This window comes from Tursiops truncatus, chromosome 3, assembly GCF_011762595.2.
Source record: "Tursiops truncatus isolate mTurTru1 chromosome 3, mTurTru1.mat.Y, whole genome shotgun sequence".
NCBI lineage: Eukaryota > Metazoa > Chordata > Mammalia > Artiodactyla > Delphinidae > Tursiops > Tursiops truncatus.
In genome coordinates, this window is record NC_047036.1 from 35465364 (window position 1) to 35488924 (window position 23561).

General features: G+C 40.1%; 1 protein-coding gene across 1 annotated transcript in view; it reads right to left on the bottom strand.

Annotated features, from left to right (window-relative positions):
* Positions 1-584: 584 nt before the first annotated feature.
* Positions 585-23561, bottom strand: part of SELENOP (selenoprotein P) — a 39469-nt gene continuing 16492 nt past the window's right edge. The window contains exons 2-5 of the mRNA XM_019930081.3: positions 5328-5543; positions 4378-4590; positions 2641-2758; positions 585-926 (exon numbers count right to left, since the gene is read on the bottom strand). Of these exons, the coding sequence (XP_019785640.2) occupies positions 585-926; positions 2641-2758; positions 4378-4590; positions 5328-5543 (889 nt within the window). The remainder of the gene's footprint in view (positions 927-2640; positions 2759-4377; positions 4591-5327; positions 5544-23561) is intronic.

The following is a 23561-nucleotide window of genomic DNA, read 5'->3' on the forward strand; positions in this document are numbered from 1 at the left end:
TTGTTGTTCTTCCTCCATTCTAAGTTGCCAACTATCCAACAGAAACCCCTAGGTCATAGTTTATGTTTCTGTTCTCATGAATGCAAGTAGAATGCTGGAGAAAGAAAAAGAAAAACATATGAACCAAATGCTGCAACCACCTTTCAGCTGCCCTGTAATAAAAATATGGTTGGGGGTAAACATTTTTTGACTTAAATTTTAAAATGTGGAAGCCAATTTCTCCATGTGTACACAAATCCAATTCCTATTTTTGGATCACTATTAATTAGGTAGCTTATAAAAATGCTGGAGATATAATTGTCTAGACTGACTTAGGCAGTACATCCGATTGTAAATGTTTAATCTGAAGGTCATTTTCACATTTCTGCCTTCTTCTCTCAGCTTCATTTGGTGCTGGCTTCTGTAGGCTTGAGCTGCTGAGTTGCGTGGCAGGCAGCTGGAGGCAAACGTCACTGTCAAGATTCAGTGACGTGCTCCTCCGCCAGAAGGCCCTGTCAGCTACATAAAGAGGGGAGGTTGTCTTTACACTGTCAGGTGACTGCAGACCCTGTTTTTTCAAATATCAGATGTCGGCAGTGTCATCATCAGCTACTCAGAGCTGATTCTGAATCTTTGGGAAATTTTCAGAGTAACTGATTTATGCATCCACTTCGTCAGAGCTTCTTTTGTGGAAAAGAAAGTTGTAATGCATCTCAGTTCTCTGAGTGACCCTGTCTTTGGTGACCCCTGTGCCTATGGTGGCGATGAAGACCTGAAGGAGGGGGATGCTCAGGGTTATCTGGTGCTTCTGGTTTTGGATACTCTGAAAGATGACCGTTCTCAAGATGGTGATGGTGATGGTGATGGTGATGGGGCTGTGGAGCCTCGGTTGTTTTTTCCACAGTAGCCAAAGATACATTTTTACAGAAGTCTTCATATTCCAGTGTCTGGAATAAATTTATAAATCACTTACCAGCAAATTTATAGATTTAGCAGGAATGCGTGAAAAAATGATTTTTAAAGGTAACATATAAGAAATTCAAACACTCACTAAGTGATATGATTTGGTATTTTGAAGGTTTTGAAAAGTTATAAATTCCACTGGATTTTAGCATACAACTAATAAATGGTACATTTTTTGGTTGTTTCTGAATTACTTTTGAGAACTTAATAGTGTTTTATTAAAAACAAACAATTTGATATACGTATTGGTTCCAAAAAACCAATTATTATATTTCATTGATTCTACAATGTATTTTTTTCACATTTTAATATCTTTAAAATTAGAATGCATCCTACTAGTGATAGTTTTATAGTATTGTATCCTACTCTAACTGACAGCAGTTTTTAATAACACATAAATAATGTGTCATATAATTGGTGGCATCTAGGATGCAATGAAATAGAAAAACTCCAATTTGATTTGACATATCAGATAATACAATATATTATTTCTATTTACAGATGTTTGTAAACTTTACACATGTTATGAGAATTGTTTCTACCTTTGTTTCAATATACCTAGGTATATTTACAACTATTAGGCATTTGTGAAAATGCAGAATGCTGAAAAAAAAGTCCCAAAAAATGAGGAATCAATATTGCTAACATTCATTAAGCACTTAGTATAAGTTAGACATTGAGTTAATACTTTATTTGCATTACTTCAGTCTCCTCATCTGTAAAAGCAGTAAAATAACCCTCACGGTATTATTATGAAGATTAAAATGTGAAAAATGACATAACTAGAGTAATTAAACTGTTGAGCTTCTTAACAACTTAAGTGATTCATTAAAATCTGAATGGCTTTCTTTAGAGTTGGGAAAAATATAAAGGAAGCAGAGCTTCCTTTATTTTAGAAATAAAAATTCAAGATTATTTTTAAACCTGAGTTCGAATTTTGCCCACTTGCTCTGTCAAGGAAACACTGTTTGGAATTATTTTCCTTCTCAGTTTGAGAGGAAAAGAAGTTTAGTTAATACAAGTTAAAATCAATTCCTTGAGTATCTTTTTTATAAACCACTTGTAAATATAGTGTCTCTCATGACAAGGAATAAATATTCTCATGGTTGTTAAGAGAGTAATATCAGTAATGAGTAAAAAAGTTATTCCATTGTGAAATAAATGCAGTAATTCCAAGTGCACTGTGTAAGGGCTTCACAGAAAAGCTGACAGTTTTTTTTTTTTTTTTTTTTTTTTTTAAAGCTGACAGTTTTACATTCTTGGTAAATTAAGTCGTTATCTGGGCCCCAATTCCACTTCAGGTAATGCCATGCATAATCTTTGCTATCACTATGCTCTTATATGAGCACATTCAGAATATTGCAATAATGTATTTTATGTTGGCTGAATTCTTTAAGTACTTATATTCATGCAATAGCATTCGGTGGTAATTGAAATACGTAATCTACGTTGATTTTTTTGTTTTCTAAACTTCTTCTAGATAAAAGCAGCAATATGGATCTTGAAAAGACGTTTTAAAGTATATGTTACATAAAAGGAAGCATATGTAGTTATATTAATAAAAATTACTGTTGTAGTTTATTTTTAGTACACCAACAGAAACATTGACTAGCTAATTAGTCATGAAACACTAACTTACTTAAATAGTTCTTAAAAGATTTCCTCTTTTCTCCACGTAAAAATAATTGAGAAAAATACCTTGAGAGAGCAGTTTCCACATTTACTTTCACAGTAAACAGACTTAATGGAGTCTTCTACATATGAGAAAGTTAGGAAGGAATAAGGCAAACCAAGATGATATACAAGGCGGCCACATCTGAAAAAAATAACAAAGTCATTACAATATTTTCTGTATCATGATCCTACTCATGCACCATCTGGGATAGGTACTGTAGGTTCAATGGTCTTATAACTAAGACCCTTTCATAACTTCAGTAAATTTCCTTGAATGGGGTCTCAAACAACCTCCCTGGCACTGTATACCAGGTCAGGTCATGACAAGACTATAGTGAGTCTGATTTTGAAATGTGAAATAGATATGTCACAACAAATAATGTCAAAACTATGCAATCTAGTTATTGTGACTTGGTCAAATACAATTTTGTAATTGACTTGTAAATTCTATCAATGCTCAAACCACTGACATCATAAATTGGGCTCTGCAAATCACACGATCCTTTCATAACTGCTAAAGCAGCACAAATTCCACACAATAAGAAACCACAGCATAACAAAAAGATCCTCAAGTCTTGGCCAGTAGCCCACTGATTTAAAAAAATATCTGATGCAACAAAAATTTCAGTACAGTGAAAGAAATGGAAATACAACGCCTGGCATTTTCAGAAATAGTGGAGTTGAAATGTTCTTCTTACCCCTATTTTACCCTGTATATACAATTTTATATGACTATCAAAGGGTTATACTTTGCAACAGAATAAGAAGTTTGCAATCCTAAAAGAATGACATGTAATATTAAAAATATTTAGAGTAAGACCAAGTAGGTCTTAGGCCTTGGCAGAGTCTGGCTTACCATTCCTGAAGAGCCAAAAAAAAAACCAGCACCAACTAGAAATGTTGGTGATGTCAAATTTATTTATTTATTTATGTATTTTTTGGCTGCATTGGGTCTTTGTTGCTGAGCGCGGGCTTTCTCTAGTTGCGACCAGTGGGGGCTACTCTTCCTTGTGGTGCTCAGGCTTCTCATTGCGGTGGCTTCTCTTGTTGCAGAGCACAGGCTCTAGGCACGCAGGCTCAGTAGTTGTGGGTCGTGGGCTCTAGAGCGCAGGCTCAGTAGTTGTGGCACACGGGCTTAGTTGCTCCGCGGCACGTGGGATCTTCCCGGACCAGGGCTCGAACCCATGTCCCCTGCACTGGCAGGTAGATTCTTAACCACTGCACCACCAAGGAAGTCCCAGTGATATCAAATAATGTATGCGTTGAGGTTCCTTGAAAATACAAACGTTTTACTCATTCATGGAATCAAAAGCAGATTCATGCCGATTATACCTAAATAATTAACATATTTTATAGTTCAGAAATGCAGGCATGTAAACTTAAAATTTAGTAATTAGATTAGAGATAAGCAAGTGGCCTGCAAAGTATGGTTATTCATCTGCAAAATTTTTAACTTAGAATTGTATGTGAGGTACAAATTGATTCTTTTTTTAATTTAATCAGAATGCTAATTTACAGGGGAAAAAAGTATAGTCAATTTTCTTTATTTCCCTACTGGAGTGGTGAATTCCCTTGTGTGAAAAGAAGTCATTTCAAAAATACTAAAACCAAACATTTGAACGGGCTCACTTTGAAACTGAGTATTTGGTAATAAAAGCAGATGTGTTATTTTAAATTACTTATTAAATTAAATACAAAGCAGGTATCTTTTAATTGGGGGGGTGGGTGTGTATGCATATATGTATACATGTGTGTACACACCTGTCATATATGAGGAAGTCATCTTTATTTCCATTTAAGAGAGTCCAGACATCTGTTTGGTTTTCTTCTTGTTGGTAAACAGGAATATGTTCTGAAACCTTATTTTTAAGATGCACATAGCTTAATCGAGAAGAGATTCCTTGATGATTAACAACAACATAAGAGATGTTCGAATATCCTTCTTTCTCCAGTTTTACTCGCAGGTCTTCCAATCTAAAATATTTGGAAAAAATACAAAAAAAAGGAATAATTTCATTTAATTTTATTTTAGTGACTTCTCCCTTTTTCCTCACTCTATTTTCCTAAATGAAACTCTTGTTATTTTTTACTTAACTCATACCTCTTTTTTGCATTGTTTTAGAAGACTAAAACTTTTGTTTTTCTAATTATTTATTGAGCACTTATGCTCAGTTAAAACAATATGCTAAGCGCTTGCACAAACATCAGCTCATTTAGTCCGCAAATTAATCCTGTGAAGGGTATATTTTTAAGCCATCTCGCAGTTACAGAGAATTGTACCCAATAAATATTTGGCAAATAACCCAACAAATATATATTTATAAATTTGTTAAATGACTCAAGACCTTTGGTGGCAAGTCTAGTGTTCATTCTACTCTAGCAAAGCCCTCGTCTCTGCTTCCTATATTGAAACAACTAATCCATTTCCAACAGTACAATTTAGAACATTTTCATTACACAAGTAGTACATATTTAGTAGGGTACTATAAAATACAGGTACACAAAAAGAAGAAGCTTCCATAGCCCCAGGAAAACAACTGTAAACACCCTCCTAGTCTTCTTTCCTCTAACATATTCTAGGCAAACTTGTATAGTTTTTCAAAAATGCAATTTAATAAAAATATCTTTTCTATTTTTATTTTATTTTATGTATGTATGTATTTAATAGCTATCCCCTTAAGAAATGCTAGACCACAGAAAGACTACCTTACCTAGATGCCTGCAATATGCACAGGTATCAGCTGGCTTGAAGAAGAGCAACCACCGTCACTGAACCATAGGAGTTCAGCATGGGGTCTTGATCCTTTATGCTCCAGGCTGGAGGTTGCTTACAAAAGGAGCTCTGCCCCTGGCTCTCTGTTCCTCCCGTGGGGAGGAGACAAAGAGCCAGGGCCAGCCCCAGGCCTCTCCACATTGCTGGGGCTGTCCTGTAAAAGAGAAAACCTTTCTGTCATCTTCACAGTCATAACAAGGAATTTCTATAAACCCAGCAGGTACAATTCTACTTTGTACAAATATCTAGCCAGTGGATTCTGTCTCCGTGTTGTTGGACTCACTACGTTGGGCCTCTTAGCCCCAAATCTCCCTGTAAAGGGGAAAAGATCAGCCAGAGTCAGGGAAGCTGTCAAAGTACCTCTTAACTATCTGGCTTAGCAAGATACTTTAGTAAGCATGCAATGGAGATCTGCCTGAACAGGCAGCCAAGTACTTCTCTAGTAGAAGATATATGCCTAGGAGAAAATACATGTCTAAGGAAATTTTGAGAATGTGGCCTCTACAACCAAGTAACATTCTGCAAACATGATTTGATTTTTATTTGAGACACACCAAGTTCTCCCTGCTTCTCTCTATCCTCTACCAATCTAAGAAAGGAAAGGGTAAGTAGGGGATTCTCCACAGAAATGAAAAGACAGCACGGAAAGAGAACCCGGGAAAAAAGAAGGTGGCGGTGAGGGCAGCCTACCAACGTGAAGAGATTCAGATGTTACTGCCTACCAAAATGTTGCTATCACATCCAAGACAAACACCAACCAATGAAAAAACACCAGACCAGGAAGAAGTACTGCAAATCACTGGCCCCTGTACCATTTAAGATTCACTGGAATCTACACTCGATTAGTCTACTTTTTGGCTACCACTACATTCAGGAAGTTCCTGTGACTAGATAGCACATTCTTGGGTAAAAAAGATGACCCCTCTGAGTAGGAAATACTCAGACAAGAAATGTACAAGTATTAAATACATGACAAGAAATATTCCCAAAACAAGGGCCAGCGCTCTCTGCAGAGAGGTACAAATAAAACACGTGATTTGTAGACAGGTGGCGGAAAAAAGAGCATATTCAGCAGAGATAAGCAGAGAAAGAAAAATCCATACATTTATGCAAACATGATTTAATTTTTATTTAAGACACACTAAGTGAATCAGATAAAGTAATCAGGCTCATTTTCATATAAAAGTCTGAGGGGCTTCCCTGGTGGCACAGTGGTTGAGAGTCCGCCTGCCGAAGCATGGGACACAGGTTCGTGCCCCGGTCCGGGAAGATCCCACATGCCGCTCGGCTGGGCCCATGAGCCATGGCCGCTGACCCTGCGCGTCCGGAGCCTGTGCCCCGCAACGGGAGACGCCACAACAGTGAAAGGCCCGCGTACCGCAAAAAAAAAAAAAAAAAAAAAAGTCTGAGGGAGAGAGATCAGGACAAAATTCCAGAACTAGGAAGTTGGCACATTTTCAGGCACTGATCTGGGATTAGAAAAGTAAAAGTACTTGGGCAGGGGGGAGGGTGGGCAGCTAACGATAAGTTACCTAGAGTGAGCCCAGGGTTAAGAGGGGAGTAGAAAGGCTAAAATCAGATTGATTTGGGCTCTAATGCACTGGTAGCTATAGAGAGAACTTTTAAAAACCTGCTTATCTTTCACATTATTTGACACCACAAAATTCCTAGCTATATAGAATATCTTGATAAGAGCCTAACTAAAGGAAGAGAAATAAAGGGGGGGGGGTGTTAAGAGAGGATAAATTAAATAATTTATTAAGGCCATCCCAACTATTCTAATATCTTTAAAATTCCAATACTTAAGAAAAGGAGAGGATATATCTGGACTAAATCTAGGGAATTTCTTTAGGATAGTACTTATACTGATGATACAATTATCCTTCTTATAGCTACCATTTATCGAGCATTTATACAACTATTTGCAGGTAGCACAAAGCACTTTTTTAATATCATGTCAGTTAATCCTTACAACTATGTGACCATTATCTCCTTTTGCAGTTGAGAAAACTATGGCTAAGTGACAGCTTAGGCATCTTGCCCAAGTCCACACAGGTACTAAGTCACAGGGAAACTGGGTTCAAACTGGTTCTACTAATTCCAACACATGACCTCTTAGCTACTGCAGTATATTGACCATTTTTAGCTGGGTCACCTTTAGTAACTATAGTAGCTAGGATCTGGGTTTTTTTAATGTCCTAAGATGACAAAGAAAACATCAAAATTATTCAAGCTATTTTGTTTCTTACTAGAATGGCTAGATCTTCCCTACTTTCTAGAATATAAATTCAGTAGTTATAGACCCCAGCATAATCTCAGCGCCTGGTGCCCTTACTTTGCATACCATTCCAATTGGCTGGAGAGTGAATACAAATGAAAAGGTTATCTCACCCATTGCTCTCATTTACTTTTTTGATGAAAAAACAACAGAAGCCATTGGCAGAGTGGATTACAGAGTTCACACTTTCAGATTTTCCTCTGTTACTATAATCAATAGGCTGTTCAACTTTGTTTCCTTAAAATCACTTTTTACATAATAAACTTTTGATTAATTACAGCTGTCAGACAACTATATAAAATAATGTAGATAAATAACAAAACTAGATTTACTGGAAGCTGATGCAATAACCGTTAAAATGTAGTTATGAATTTCACTAATCTCACCACTTTCAATCACAAAACCTAGATTCACTGGCCACATACAGAGCTACATTTGTTTAAAATTTCCCATCAAAAGGCAAAACACGCAGAAACTTCTTCCACCCTCTTCCCCTAACCTTCAGACCCGCATCTGAGGGTCCCCCCTCATTCTCCTGAAAGCACCCATCACCACGTAAACTGCGAGGCATTGCGTTTAATCGCAGATCACCCGATTCTGACATGGGTTTTAACTCTTTCAAGGATGATCATTTCCGCACAGTGGACCAAACCTGCTCTCCCTTCTTTTTTTTTTTTTTTTTTTTTAACCTTGAAACTGCTCACAATATCCCTGGCCATTTCTACAGCACTGTAGAAAGGCCATATCTCAGTCTCTGCTCTTCAAACCCACAGGCTGTTTTGCCCCTAGAGCTCTCACTCTGCATTTCTGCAGGAAATATTTAAGCTTGAACATATAATGTTGCCTATGTAACATCACAACTTTTTGCAGAGGAAAAGAATTCAATTTCTCCAGCCTCCTCTGCCCGCATCGTCATCCTCAGCTGTGCAGAAAGCAGGGCAAAAATCAGCAAGAACTGTTAGTGTCCCCACTGCACTCGGCGTTTAGACTCTTTTGTTCTTTCTTTTGTATTACTTTTCTTTACCCATCTCTTTTCTTCAAATCTATTCTAAGGACAGAAACATTTTATCAAGACTCAAAAATCAAATCATTTACCAAACTGTCAAGGAATCAAGTTTGGAAAAACACGAAGTTTCTACTTACACAAGCCCTTCCGACTAGCTTGCTGCTTCCTTTCTCTCGCTCAGCTGGGGCAGCTCCACAAAGCCACAGCCAGAAACTCGCATATTTATAGTCCCTGTTGTCTACCTCGCCCCTCAGCTATAGTCCAAAGTTCAATGCCCACTCAGGCTGTGACCTGGCTAGCAGAGACAACCTCTGACTGATTATTGCAACCAACTTTTAAAAAGTAGCAAGTGCTGGCATGCACAAAATGGGGGCGGGGGGGAGTTTTTGCAATTACTGATTTATTCCCTATCCTTTTTAGACACCCCAGTAGCTAGGATTTAATGGTACAGTCGGGGGCGGGAGGAAGGGCTAAGGGTAAGAAGGCCTGCAAGTTATGCTCTTTTCCAAACTATAATAGGGAAAAACATTTGCTGAGCCAGCGAGGTAAGCTGTCTTTTTAAAAAAAGAAAAAAATTTTTTTTTCTTTTACTTTGTAGTGGTCAGGTGCTAGCCTAACCCAAACTGTGTGAACTTGGTTAGAAAAGTCACCTGGTGTTTCAAATCTTTCCTGCTGTTACAGACCTACTTAGATTATTTTGCAGTGGTTAAAACCTGAATCTCTGTGGGATCTCACAGGACTTCTGCTCTTTTCTTTTTCATTTAAGGAAAGGAATAAGGAAAGAGACCTCTTATCTGAGAGATGCCAGGCCTCATTTTTCTCATCACAGAAGTCCCACTCCCAGGAAGACCTAGGTATCCCACAGAAGCTTTTAACGATCTATTGTAAATTCTTTACAAATTTAAGTACCATACAAATAAGTTAGCTGTGATAGTAGCTGAACATGGAAAAGGATATGGAAATTTCAAAAGGTACAAATAAAATGGAAAATTCCTACCCTTTCAGAAAGGGATACATTCTCTCCACTAACTGCTACAAATGAGCACACGCATGATAGGTAAGGCAAGCAGCAATTTCAAATGACAGCAGCCCTGGATAGTGATGGTTTTCAAGTAAGCCTCGCTTTCACTACCGATGCATTTTGTCCAAACAAACCCCTATTGATTGCTGTGGGCTGAGTACTGCTGTACAAGGTGCAGAAAGTACAAAGAGGCTCTGATGTTATCTTTCCTGTAAAGAAATTATCCAAGTAGAAACTTGGACTTCCCTGGTGGTCCAGTGGTTAAGATTCCACGCTCCCAATGCAGGGGACACGGGTTCATCCCTGGTTGGGGAACTAAGATTCTACATGCTGCGTGGTGCTGACAAAAAAAAAAAAGAATCCTTCCACACTTGGCTCCATAAAGTGGGTTGGTTCTAAATTCCTCTGCCACTTAAAGCACTATTGAATAAAGCAGCAACTTTCTTTAAAAAAAAAAAAAAAGGAAAAGCTTGACATTTGAAAGCCAAATTCTATTTACTCACACCAAGCAGTAGGTATTAACCTTTTGGGGTCCCAGATCTCTTTGAGAATCTAGTGAAATGCTTAGTTTTTCTGCAGGAAAAGAAAAATGCATATATACATACTTGTTTTTTAAAAGAACCGTGTGAAAATATTTTGTATGAAGCAGATAATCCCCCTATAGTTCATTGTCTTCACAAATGTAAATAGTCATGTTGGGTCTGTCTGCAGCAGGAAACTGAGTATTTCACCATCACCACCTTCCTTCACATGTGGCTTAGCAGCTGCCTCCTGTGCCAGAGAATTCCCTGCAAATGTGCAGCTAGCTCCAAAGCAAAGCGCCTGGGAGTGTTTGTGTCTAGGCCAGTTTATGGCTAAAACCCCCAGATGGCAAAAAGAGATGATGGGGAGCTTGCAATGTTTGAAGGGAATCCACGGGTTTCTTTTAATTGAAGTATACTGGATTTTACAACATTGTGTTAGTTTCAGATATACAGCAAAATGATTCAGATATATATTTTTTAGATTATTTTCCATTATAGGTTATTACAAGGTATTGAATACAGTTCCCAATTTTTAAAAAAAATTTACCTATTTATTTTTTGTCTGCATTGGGTCTTCGTTGCTGCACGCGAGCTTTCTCTAGCTGCGGCGAGCGAGGGCTACTCTTCGTTGCGGTACACGGGCTCTAGGCGCACGGCCTTCAGTAGTTGCAGCATGCGGGCTCAATAGTTGCAGCAAGTGGGCTCAGTAGTTTGGCGCATTGGCTTAGTTGCTCCCCGGCATGTGGGATCTTCCCGGACAAGGGATCAAACTGGTGTCTCCTGCACTGGCAGGTAGATTCTTCACTGCGCCACCAGGGAGTCCTACAGTTCCCAGTGTTACACAGTAAATCATTGTTGTTTATCTACTTATGTACAGTTGTTTGTATCTGTTAATCCCATACTCCTAATTTATCCCTCCCCTTCTTTACCCTTTGGTAAACATGTTTGTTTTCTATGTCTGTGAGTCTGTTTCTGTTTTGTATGTAGATTCATTTGTATTATTCTTTATATTCCACATGTAAGTGATATCCTATAATATTTGTCTTTCTCTGACTTACTTCACTTAGTATGACAAATGGCAGTATTTCATTCTTTTTTATAGCCAAGTAATATTCCATTGTAAATATATACCACATCTTCTTAAACCAATCATCTGTTGATGGGCACTTAGGTTGCTTCCATGTCTTGGCTATTATAAATAGTGCTGCTATGAACATTGGGGTGCGTGTATATTTTCAAATTTGCCTTTTCTGGATATATGCCCAGGAGTGGGATTGCTGGATCATATGGTAACTCTATTTTTAGTTTTTTAAGAAACCTCCGTACTGTTTTCCATAGTGGCTGCACCAATCTACATTCCCACCAACAGTGGAGGAGGGTTTGAAGGGAATCCATTCTTAACAGCCTCTTCTGTGCTGGGCAATCTGGGTCTAGTCAGCATACTTAAGAAAGCAGAGTTTTCAAACAAACCTTTATTGACTAGTAAATCAAATTACATTAAATTGAACAAGATCAAACGTTTATTAGGTGCTTATGCTAGGCACAATGCTGAGTTCCCTGTTCTTAAGGACCTCAAAATCAAATAGAAGAGACAGACATGTAAGCAGTGAAAACACATTGCAAAGTGAGACAATGTCTAGGATGGCTGTAAGCACAAGGTTCTGTAGGAACCCTGGATATGAAAAGAGGAGCGTTTTAACCCAGCCTGGAGATAGGGCCAGCAGGATAGGTTAGTACAAGTTCAACAGGCACTCTACCTTAGGTTTCACACTCTTACCTCCAAAGCCCCCAGCAAAGCTGATCATAGCGCTGTCTAGAAAAATATTTTGTTTCAATTTTTATGAATGATTAAAATCTCCTGATAGGTTGTTCCAGGCACCACCATACAATGAACCTTAAGATTACTGACTGTAGGGGCCTCCCCTGGTGGCACAGTGGTTGAGAGTCCGCCTGCCGATGCAGGGGACACGGGTTCGTGCCCCGGTCCGGGAAGATCCCACATGCCCCGGAGCAGCTGGGCTCGTGAGCCATGGCCGCTGGGCCTGCGCGTCGGAGCCTGTACTCCGCAACGGGAGAGGCCGCAAAGTAAGAGGCCCGCATACCGCAAAAAAAAAAAAAAAAAAAAAAAAAAAGAAGATTACTGACTGTATCCTATCAAATTGAACTTTATCCTAATGATCTCATCTCCCACAGCTTCCAGCCCTGGAGTAAAGAATCTTTCTTCGTACTGTCTCATTCTTCCACATCCTTATCATTTTTCCCCAGAAGGTTTATGCATCTATTTAATCTCTGTTTTTAATAAGCATTCTCAGGTTCTTAGGGGTCTTGGTGACTTCCATGGAGAATAGGGCCCTAAGAACCTGTGAGTTCATTATATACTTAAAAGAGAAAAAGACTATGAACTGTGATTTTAGAAATCAGTTTATTAGCTACAGCAGGTGATGATATGACATTGATCCATTAACATTTGTAAAGCATTGGTGTCTCAAATTATTAAAAAGCGTCATTACCATATGAAGGGCCTATATAAAATATTAACCCCCTTAACTTGGTTGTTAGGTGGTGTTTTACATACAAAGGGAAATGAAGACTTTTCCAATATTTTGGGAAATGGACCCTTTGATCTAAATTATTCTTCCTCCACTTTCATGTACAAGAAGGTGCCCTAGACCTCACCTTATACATTGTACCCAGTATAAGATTGTTTGAGCATCCACGTTTAAAGGTAAGCCGTTGAATGTGCAAGGGGTACCCAGGAAAAAAATAAGATGCTTTCAAAGTAAGCAGGCAAACTAAGAACAATGGCCAGAGGAAGGCATGGACCAGCAGTTTGGATTAGGTAAGGAGTAATGTGAGCCTTTGAGATTCATATGAAATATGCTTTGCGGGGAGCTCTTCTTCAAGCTCTCAAGTTGACAGATCGGAGAACTGTTTGATATATCAAACATGAATGCAATGAAGGGAGTAACTACATAGAGTGGCAAATTTCATGCGGGACTGAGCACATTCAGAGTAACAGACATCAGAAGAATTTTTCTTTGAATTAGGATGTTATTAATTTTTTTTTAATTTTAAAAAAACTTGTCTAAACCAGAGCCAGCACCTGCAGCTCCTCACAGGACAGAGAATTGGCACCAACATACAAGAAGCAAGGGGGTATCACATAGCCTCCAGATGACATGTAAGGGAGGAAAAATAATTTCCCTCTGCCCTTCTAGGTTCTTGGCTGAAACACCCCCTGTAGTACAAGATAGAGCAACAAGAGAAAAACAAACGGAGGTTTAATAACACGTGTACCTCCTGTATACATGGGAGATACTCAGAAAAACTGAGTAACTCCCAGAAACGGCTCAAGTCACCACCTTAAATACCACCTCCAGCTAAAGGCAAAAGAAGGTGTTGGGAGCTACTTATGGGAGGCTACTGGGGAAAGCACAGTAAACGAGGGTAAGGTTATTACACAGATTTAGGTCATTGTCTTCTCCATTGATAAGTTTCTAGATTCGGTTATCCTCCCCCTCCTGTTACAGAGAGGGAGATACCCTTACAGAAGTTTTCCCTTATAAATGTAAATATCCCTTACAAAAGAATAACTTCTCAGTTTTCAGAGCTTCTCCTGTGTCTGCAGTTTCTCCAAAATACAGCCCAAAGTAATTCTTATTGCCAATGCAGCTCAAGTGAATATTCATTTCTTCACATATCCTAGACATGGAAAACATAGGTCAGTCTGATGAATTCCTTCTCAACACTAATAATGCCTTAGACTAGCTGCTAAAAACCTTTTACGCCCATTTTCCTTAAAACTTAGAGAGCTTTCTGTTGTGCGTGTACCATGCTATCCATTTTGCAAAGAGGCCAGTTTTGTATAGTTGAAACATTTCAACTATACAAAAAGATAATAAATTAAACATTTCAACTCTACAAAAACTGAAATATCTCAGTTAGATGGATATTTCAAGACAATCTACGTTAATTTTCTGGTGGTCTTAATTTGCCACTTCAGTTTACATAATACCAAAAAGTCTTCCAGGACTTGTGTTGATGATTTCTCAAATATTAAGAGTTTTATCATAGAATCTTAAAGCAAATATTTTGAATTTTCTGAAAGAATAGTCAAGTAAGTGTAATAATTTCAGACCAGGTAGTTTTGTATAATGCTCATTAAAAATAATTCAACTGGGGCTTCCCTGGTGGCGCAGTGGTTGAGAGTCCACCTGCCGATGCAGGGGACACGGGTTCCTGCCCCGGTTCGGGAAGATCCCACATGCCGTGGAGCGGCTAGGCCCGTGAGCCATGGCCGCTGAGCCTGCGCGTCTGGAGCCTGTGCTCCGCAACGGGAGAGGCCACAACAGTGAGAGGCCCGCGTACCGCAAAAAAAAAAAAAAAAAAATTTAATTGACCATATTTTTATATGTATCTTTGTGAATGACACATAATTTCTGCTTGAAGTAAAATTGCTGGTGAAAGGGAATGCATATTTCAAATTTTGAATGCTATTACCAAATTGCCCTTCCAAGTAATACCAAATCATACTCCCACCCAAAAGTACATGGCAGTACTTATTTCCACTGTCAAATTATTGTTTAATTTGAGTTTATTTCATTATTTGTAAGTTTATTGATTGTGTACTTCGCTAGGGCTGCCATCACAAAGTACCACATATTGGGCAGCTTAAATAACAGAAATTTATTTCCTCACAGTTCTGGAAGCTAGAGGTCCAAGATCAAGGTGTCAGCAGGGCTGGTTTCATATGAAGCCTCTCTCCTTGGCTTGTAGATGGCCATTTTCTCTCTGTGTCTTCATATGGTCTTCCTCTATGTGTGCCTCTTTCCTAATCTCCACTTCTCATGAGGACACCAGTCATATCGCACTAGAACCATCCATATGACCTCATTTGACCTTAACTACCTCTTTCAAGGCCCCATCTCCAAATACAGTCACATTCTGAGGTACTGGGGTTAGGACGTCAATATACAAATTTGGGAGAAGACAATTCAGCCCCTAGCGTTGACCATTTGTACTCTCTTATCTGTGAAATGCCAGTTCATGCCATTTGTCTATTTTACTATTAATCTTTTTAAATTTATTACAAACATTATTTGTATATTAAGGAACGTATTCCTGCTCTATGTTTTTCTTTGCTGTTTTATGTATCAACATACATGAATGCATCTTTTAAATTCTGGTCTATTAGCAATATAAGCCTAAGTGCAGAAGGGATTTTACTTTTCTCACATCCTTAAATCACCACCTAGAAGCATGACACCTCAGTTTCCCTTGGCATTTTCAGACTAGGTTTTGCTACAACTTATTTTCAGTGTAATGCTGATAGCATGGGACCATCCTAGCTGTTAAAGGCCAACACTCATATTTAGCGCTAAATTCTCCTTTATTGCCCCATTATTAACCCTCTAGTGCTGGTACAAGCAGTCATGTCATTCTAAAAAAATTATTTTATAGCAGTTGTTTTCGGAACCAGCTGTCTTTGTAGACAGGTAATTAATCATCTATATGGTTTAGTTTGAAGGGCACAAAAATCACTTCCTCTGTGCCTTAAGTCCTCCCAATAAAATCTTCCTTGTCTCCAGAAAGGCCTGGGATAAAGCAAATGGTTATCAGAGAGGGAAGGGGGCCATTCCCAGTTACTCAGTGCTGCAGCAAGGTCGGCGCCGAAGGAAATGAGGCCTGGAGGGTCAGATGATGAAACTTAGGACTGAGAACTGCAGAGAATATAAATAGCCATGCTGTCATCATCACACGTCATCTACCATGTACTTATGGGGTGACGTTTTTCACTGATGAGACATATGCTCTCTGGGCCTGTGGGAATCATCATGTGATGAAGTGAAGAAACTGGGTAGAGAATGTTCCTTCTGGAGGACAGAGAGCAAACAGGAGACATACCCACTCCTAGTTCTCCCTGGAAACTGGGACTTTATCACCCTCTGTTCCAGCTTTCTGATCTGTATAACAGTATCTATGGTTCTTTACCGCATTCTAGGAGCCTAAAATCACGAACTGTCAGAGAAGGGAGAGATCACCCCTCTCAAAGATAAACAAGTAAGCAGAGGCCCACCTGACTTCTCTACATGGAGAAGGAAAGTGAGGAAGACAGAAGCAGAACAAGGTGGGAAAAGGGACGTGTTAGCTCCTTGAAAAACTATTGGCAATTCACCGAGAATTCATAATTACAGCTGGTGATACACTCACTTTCCCTTTTGAAATGAAACACGGGTTGTATAAATGAGGCATGTTTGAGTTCTAAGGTCTTTCATGTTTATGTAACTCAAATATATACTCAACAAAGCAGCCAATAGTAGGACATACACTTTCCTCGATTTGAGGATTAATGGAAAGATGGCAAAATATTTGTTCTTTTTGAAACATGACTCCATAATAACTTTTAAAGTAAGTTTTGGGGCTTCCCTGGTGGCACAGTGGTTAAGAATCCGCCTGCCAATGCAGGGGACATGGGTTTGAGCCCTGGTCCGGGAAGATCCCATATGCCGCGGAGCAACTAAGCCCATGCGCCACAACTACTGAGCCTGCGCTCTAGAGCCTGTGTACCACAACTACTGAGCCCGCGTGCCACAACTACTGAAGTCCGTGCTCTACAACAAGAGAAGCCACCACAATGAGGAGCCCGCACACAGCGAAGAAGACCCAACACAGCCATAAATAAATAAATTTATTTTTAAAAAAAATAAATAAATAAAGTAAGTTTTGATCTTTTAGCGCATAGCTTAATCCTGAATGCATACTTGTGCAGGGTTATTTAACCATGAAAGCACATAGTCTAATCTTTGCAAGAAGCATAAAAAGGTGTGAGTGTGCGTATATGCCTGTGTGTGCACGCGTCTGTGTGTGCAGGCCCACATGCCCTGGAACCCTGGACACTGGAGTGTGACTCTAGAGTGACAGTAAACAGAAGGCGAGCACGTGAAAGAAGACTGGGAACATAGAATTAACAGTGGTTCTCCTTTAGTATAAGGGTGTTTTAGTTCTTCTTTGTGCTTATGTGCTTTTTTCTAAGAAGTCTATAGTAATGATGGCTAAGAAGTCTATAGTAGTGGTGGCTAAAAAGTCTACTGTAATGATGGCTAAGAAGTCTACAATAATAGAATGGCTATCATTTATTGTGTGCCTGTCACTGTCCTAAGTCTTTTCAAGGTAATAGCTCATGTAATCCTCTCAACAGCCTATTACCCTTGCTTTATAGTTGAGAAAACTGAAGCAAATGGAGGTTAAGTAACTCTCCCCAGATTCAGATCTGGAAAAGCAGAGGAGCTGGGATTCAAACTCAACAGTTCCAGTGTTCAAGAGCTTAACTGCTACAATAAACATGAATTCACTTTTCTTCATAGATGTGTATGGATGTATATATGTGTATACATATACGTGTTTTTGCTAGGCACATACATGCTGAGGCTTGGTACATTTAAACAAATGCATAGCACCTGTAGCTGAATTCCACGCTCTTGTTTGCTGGAGAATAGTCTTCATAACTATTTTCCAAAATACTTTAACTGCTAGGTTTTTCAATTGGAGGAAGAAGAATCTGGTACCAGGCAGAAGGCGGCTCTGCAATCCCTCCTACCATTTGGTTGCCACCTGACTCAGGACAGAAGCGCTCTCAGATTACTACATGGAGTCTAAAAATCAGATTAGTTTCAGAGGAGCATATGCTGTACAGTGATAGAAATGCAGATTTGAAACCCTCAAACTCCATCCTCACACTCCAAACAAGGAACACTTCCGAAACCTCTCTCCTCAGCATTCTTCCAGCCTCTTTGCAAACATTTCTAGAATGAAGAGCTCACCCCTCCGAGAGCTCGCCCCTCCATGTTCTCTCATGGAGCCTCCCACATTGTAAGTGAAGTCTCCCCACATGAACCTGAACTCTCGCGGTACAAGCTCTGCACTCAGGAACTGCACAGACAAGTACATAGTCTAAAGCTGATGAGGTTACCATTTTGCCCAGCTCCCTCCTTCTGAATTCCACCTTTCTCTTTGGGTTCCCACTCCAGTTACCCTGGGAGATAACACAGGTGAAGCTAATATCTGAAAGTAATACGTTTCAATGGAAAACACTTCCCTCTGCCGTGCTCTGGTGCTGTAATAGTCTGGGGTCATCACAGCCTCTTGAATGTTGTGTTTAACTAGAGGGGCTGAAAGTTAGTGCTGAGTAACGTGCCAACAATGTTGCAAAGGTGCAGGAATGGACAAATACTGCCATAAAATGAATCAGGCCTTAGGTATGTAATATACCAGGGTTCCAGTTCTTCAACCCTCTGACCCCAAACCATCAGACCCAGACCCTGGCCTCCAGCTCCTGTATCTTTAAGACCATGAGGCATCTGAACCTTCAGAACATGGCTGGACCTAACCTTGGCTGCCGCTTCTCAGCGTGTTCCAGCTTCAACCTTGGATTTGCCACAAACCGTGGGTTCTGGCTCTGCTCACATTTGGCATCTCCCAATGTACTGACCCTGGTCATATTCACTGACCTGGATTTTGCCTTCTGGACAAGGTTTTCACTTCTTGCCAACACTTGCCTATTTATGTCATCATTATTTCAATCTCAGGACTGACGAGGCTCATGACCCTGAAGGCTTAACCAGGCAGACGGAATGAAGCCAAACCCCTTCTCTCACCTTATTTGCCACCACTCCTGGGTGCGGCTCCCCTGTCCAGCTCTACAGCTTCACCTGGTCCTCCCCACTTTGTCAACACCGTCCCCCTGCCCCACAGGCCCTTTCCCTCTACTCCCCAGTTCAAATCCTAGCACAGGGTTAAAAATTCAGGCTCTGGGGCTTCCCTGGTGGCGCAAGTGGTTGGGAGTCTGCCTGTTGATGCAGGGGACACGGGTTCCTGCCCCGGTCCGGGAAGATCCCACATGCCGCGGAGCGGCTGGGCCCGTGAGCCATGGCCACTGAGCCTGCGCATCCGAAGCCTGCGCTCCGCAACGGGAGAGGCCACAACAGTGAGGCCCACGTACCGCAAAAAAAAAAAAAAAAAAAATTCAGGCTCTGGAATCAGACTGCCTGGGTTTGGGTCCAGTTTCTCTACTTATTAACTAGGGGGCCTTGGGCAACTGTGACTTAACTCTCAATACTTAGGGTTTTTCCATGTGTAAAATGAGAATTGTAGCAGCACCAGCTATGGGGGTACCACTACCTGCCGATCCGACATCCAGGTCCTTCCTCCTCCTTCAGGTCTGTCCTTAGGCTGCTCTGTGCTCAGACTGACAGACAGAAACCAAAGAAAGCCTCCATTTCTCAGCCAATCCTGCCACTGGGGTGTCTGTATGACACAGTTCTAACCAATGAGACGGAGGGGAAGTCTGAAGTCGGCTGGGGATCCCTAGGGAAGTTTTTCTTTCCATTTATTAGCATTCATTGTTTTCTTTATCTTTCTGCTGGGATGCCAATGAACAGCCTGCAGTGGATCGGCCCTTTTGTACCCTGGGGATAACGACACCCAGAGCCCGGAGCAAGAAGCTAGAAGGAGCTGGAAACCTGATGATTTCTCAAGCACCCACATCAGCCCAGACTGCCTACTCCTGGACTTCTTATATGTGAGGAAAAATAAGTCTCCACCTGATTACGCCACTATGGCCAGTTTTCTGTTGCCTAACAACTTTGTAAAAAGAACTCATGACACATAGCCTTCTGTCTTTCTTATCAAATGACACAATATTTTAACAAGCTACCCTCACCTCAGGAACTGGACTATGGATGCCCTAAGGCTGGGAGAGAAAATGCACTGTCCACAGTGACCTTCATGTCTTGCCTCTTCTTCCCGTGCCTAGGCTGGCCTGCATGACCCCCTCCATCCTGGGATTGATGCAGGAATTGGCAGACCAGGAAATCCTTCCCTCCTTAGATCCTTCACGGCACTATTTTGACACCTTCCGCTCTTGGTGTTAAAACCATATTCTGCCTCTACTCCAGCTATTTGTTTATTTTTTGGTCACCCTTCCTAAGGGCCAAAAGTGTGTCTTACTCAGTTTGTATCCTCTGCAGCCACCATCCCAATACCTGGCACATAAAAGTTCCTCAGTAAGTATCTACTACGTTTCATTAAGCTAAATTGCTTTGAAACTGACCAGTAAAAAGGACCAGAAATAATTAGTCAGACACCTGGTTTCCTGTCACTTGTTGGTTGGGTGCAATTTGCTTTCTTTATAGCTCTGCTCACAAAACAAATAAGATTTGTTTCCCTCTACTACCCAGAAATGGCATTTTTTTTTTGTAAAGTATGTCAAAAATTCCAGGGAATCCCAAGAAGGGAAGACACCATGTTTGTAGTATCTTGGTCACTGTCCTTACAATGTGTTTTTTGTTCATTCAACAAACAGTTATTGAGCATCCAAGTGCTGACATTGTTCCTATGTACTGGATATACAAGCAAGCAAAAAAGATAAAAGCAGAAGAAAACCCCTTCCTACCCTTATAGAGCTTATAGTCGGATGGCAGAACAAATGTCAAGTGCTCAGTAGCAGACAGTAGAAAACAGGGAAAGGAGCTGGTCCGTAGGGTTGGCGAAGGCTTCCCTGAGGAGGTAGCAACTGAGCTGCACTCCAAATGAGGCACAGGAGTGGGGCAGAGACAGCTGGAGGAAGACAGAAGAGCAGTGCAAAGACCGTCAATGGGAGGGAGCACGGCTGACGGAAGGAACTGAGTCTGGATAGCCGGAGCGGAGGGTAAGTGATGAAACAGGAGACGTGCACGGGGGCCAGGCCATGCCAGGCTGTGTAGACCTGTGGGAGCTTGTGTGTAACATGATCGGATTTGGATTTTCAAAAATCACTTTAGTGCACAGTGATTGGAAGGCAGCAAGAGGGGCAGTGTGCAGCCTAGACAGTGCAGAAAAGCTTCTCCAAAGGTCAATCTCTGCCTTTTCAACCATCAGCCCTCTTCTTGCAGGAGCCCAAGGGCTCAAAAAGGACCTGGGACAGGCCACTGATCCACCTGGCCAGAAAAGTTTGAAAGTGGAAGATGGGTCAAACTCAACTGAAAATGTTGTAAGGTTGTTGCCAGACTCACAGCTACCCTCCTAGCTTTCAAGGGAGACTTAAAACTCACGCCTTGCCGTCTTGGTGACCATAATTACTTACTATGTGTGGGTTGTTGTCTTGAGAAAAGGGAGAGTTGTTTTTCCTAAAGTAATGCAATTTAGGGTCACTATGAAAAGTAAAGAAGTGACTGATAAAAGGAGTCAAGAGTCTTAGCAAGATTCTGTGTTTGTGTCAGGGAAAGATATTTAAATTAAGGAATTTGTGAGTTGGCGTGACAGCCTGGGGGAAAACAGATACATAACTGACTTTCTGGCAGGTTCTCAGCAGGCTCCTATCTTTCTGGGTTTCCACTGGCAGAGCCCAGACACAGCCCCTCAGGCCCGAGGCCAGGTAATCATGTGTTTTGATAAAAGTGAACAGAGTATTCCTTGGAGCTGAAGAGTTCAGTCAAAATCTTACTTGCATTTACTCCAAGAAAAGCCTGGAGTTTTCTTTTTTTTCATCTTAGTCCAAGGGCGAGGTTTTCCAGAAAGTCTGAGAAGAAATTTATGCCTAGCAGTTAGAGGCCTATAGGGAAAGAAAACAATACGTTCCTTTTTTTCTGAAGAAAAGTCCAGCAAACAGCCTTGCAATCAATTTCTCTGGCATTCCTAAGCCCTTGGAGGATGCACATTGGCCATTTTGTACCTACACACAAAATATCATTTAGTCCAATACTGATACCACAAGAGCTGAGTCTATATACAATGGTAAACGTTGCTTAGCAAAAAAACTGGCTGTATTCCTTCATTCACTTATATGTTTCTAAATAGCTGAGCATCAATTAAGTAGCCACACACTGCTACATATTGGGGTTTGCAGTGGTATGTCCAGCATCTCTGATTTCACTAGGGTGCCACCAGGGCAAATGTCTCATGAGTTCTGAGATCTGAGTCCCCACGAGTGAAGGCCTTGTTGTGAGCAATCAGGTTAGAATTCCCATCCTGCAAACTCCTGCAAAATATGTGTTGTGGGTCACAACAATGTGAATATACTTAACAATACTGAACTGTACATTTAAACGTGATTAAAATGGTAAATTTTATATTATATCCAGACAAAACTATAACTCAAAAAGATACATGCGCCCCTATATTCACAGCAGCATTATTTACAATAGCCAAGACATGGGAACAAATATCCACTGACAGATGAGTGGATAAAGAAGTGGTGCATATATACAATGGAATATTACTCAGCCACAAAAAAGAACAAAATAATGCCATTTGCAGCAACATGGATGGACCTAAAGATGATCATACTAAGTGAAGGAAGTCAGACAGAGAAGGACAAATACCCTATGATATCACTTAAATGTGGAACCTAAAATATGACACAAATGAACTTATCTATGAAACAGAAACACACTCAGACGTAGAGAACAGACTTGTGGTTGCCAAAGGCAGGGGGGTTGGAGTGGGAGTTTAGGGTTAGCAGATGTAAGATTTTATATACAGAATGGATAAACAACAAGGTCCTACTGTATAGCACATAGGGAACTATATTGAAAATTCTGTGATAAACCATAATGGAAAAAATATAAAAAGGATATATATACACACACACACCTATATATCTGAATATATGTGTGTGGATATATATATACACATATATATATCTGAATATGTGTGTGTATATATATATATGTGAATCACTTTGCTGTACAGCAGAAAATTAACACAACATTGTAAATCAACTATACTTCAATAAATTTAAAAAATAAACTTAAACATATACAAAAAATAAATAAATAACTGTCCAGTTACCCATCACCCCATCTTATTTTAATCCATGGGACAGCTCATACTCTGGATTTTTCTAGGTATTTATTTATGTGTTTGTTTATTATCTGTCTCCCCACTAAAATCAGGGATCATGGCCGTCTTATTTACTTCTGCAGCCTCAGTACCTAGGAAAGTGGCTGGCACATAGCAAACACTCAATAACAATTTGTTCATTAATATTACTAAATTGCATCATTATACAAGGCAACATAGCAAATACATTAAAAACACATATTCTGAGTCCAAACCAATGTTTGGGTTCCATCCCTTCCACATTGCTATTGGCAAAATGACAATTTAACCTCTGTCTGTTTCTACACCCTGAAAATGGGAATAGTAGCTACTTCACAAGATTGACATGAGAATTAGATAATGTCTTACCTTTACATGTGTATAATATGTGTTAGCTATTAATATTACAGAAAATTAAAAAGCACAAATGACATATAGCCTAACTATAGCCCCTCCAAATTTACTTCTATTGTTTGCCTAAAGGCTTG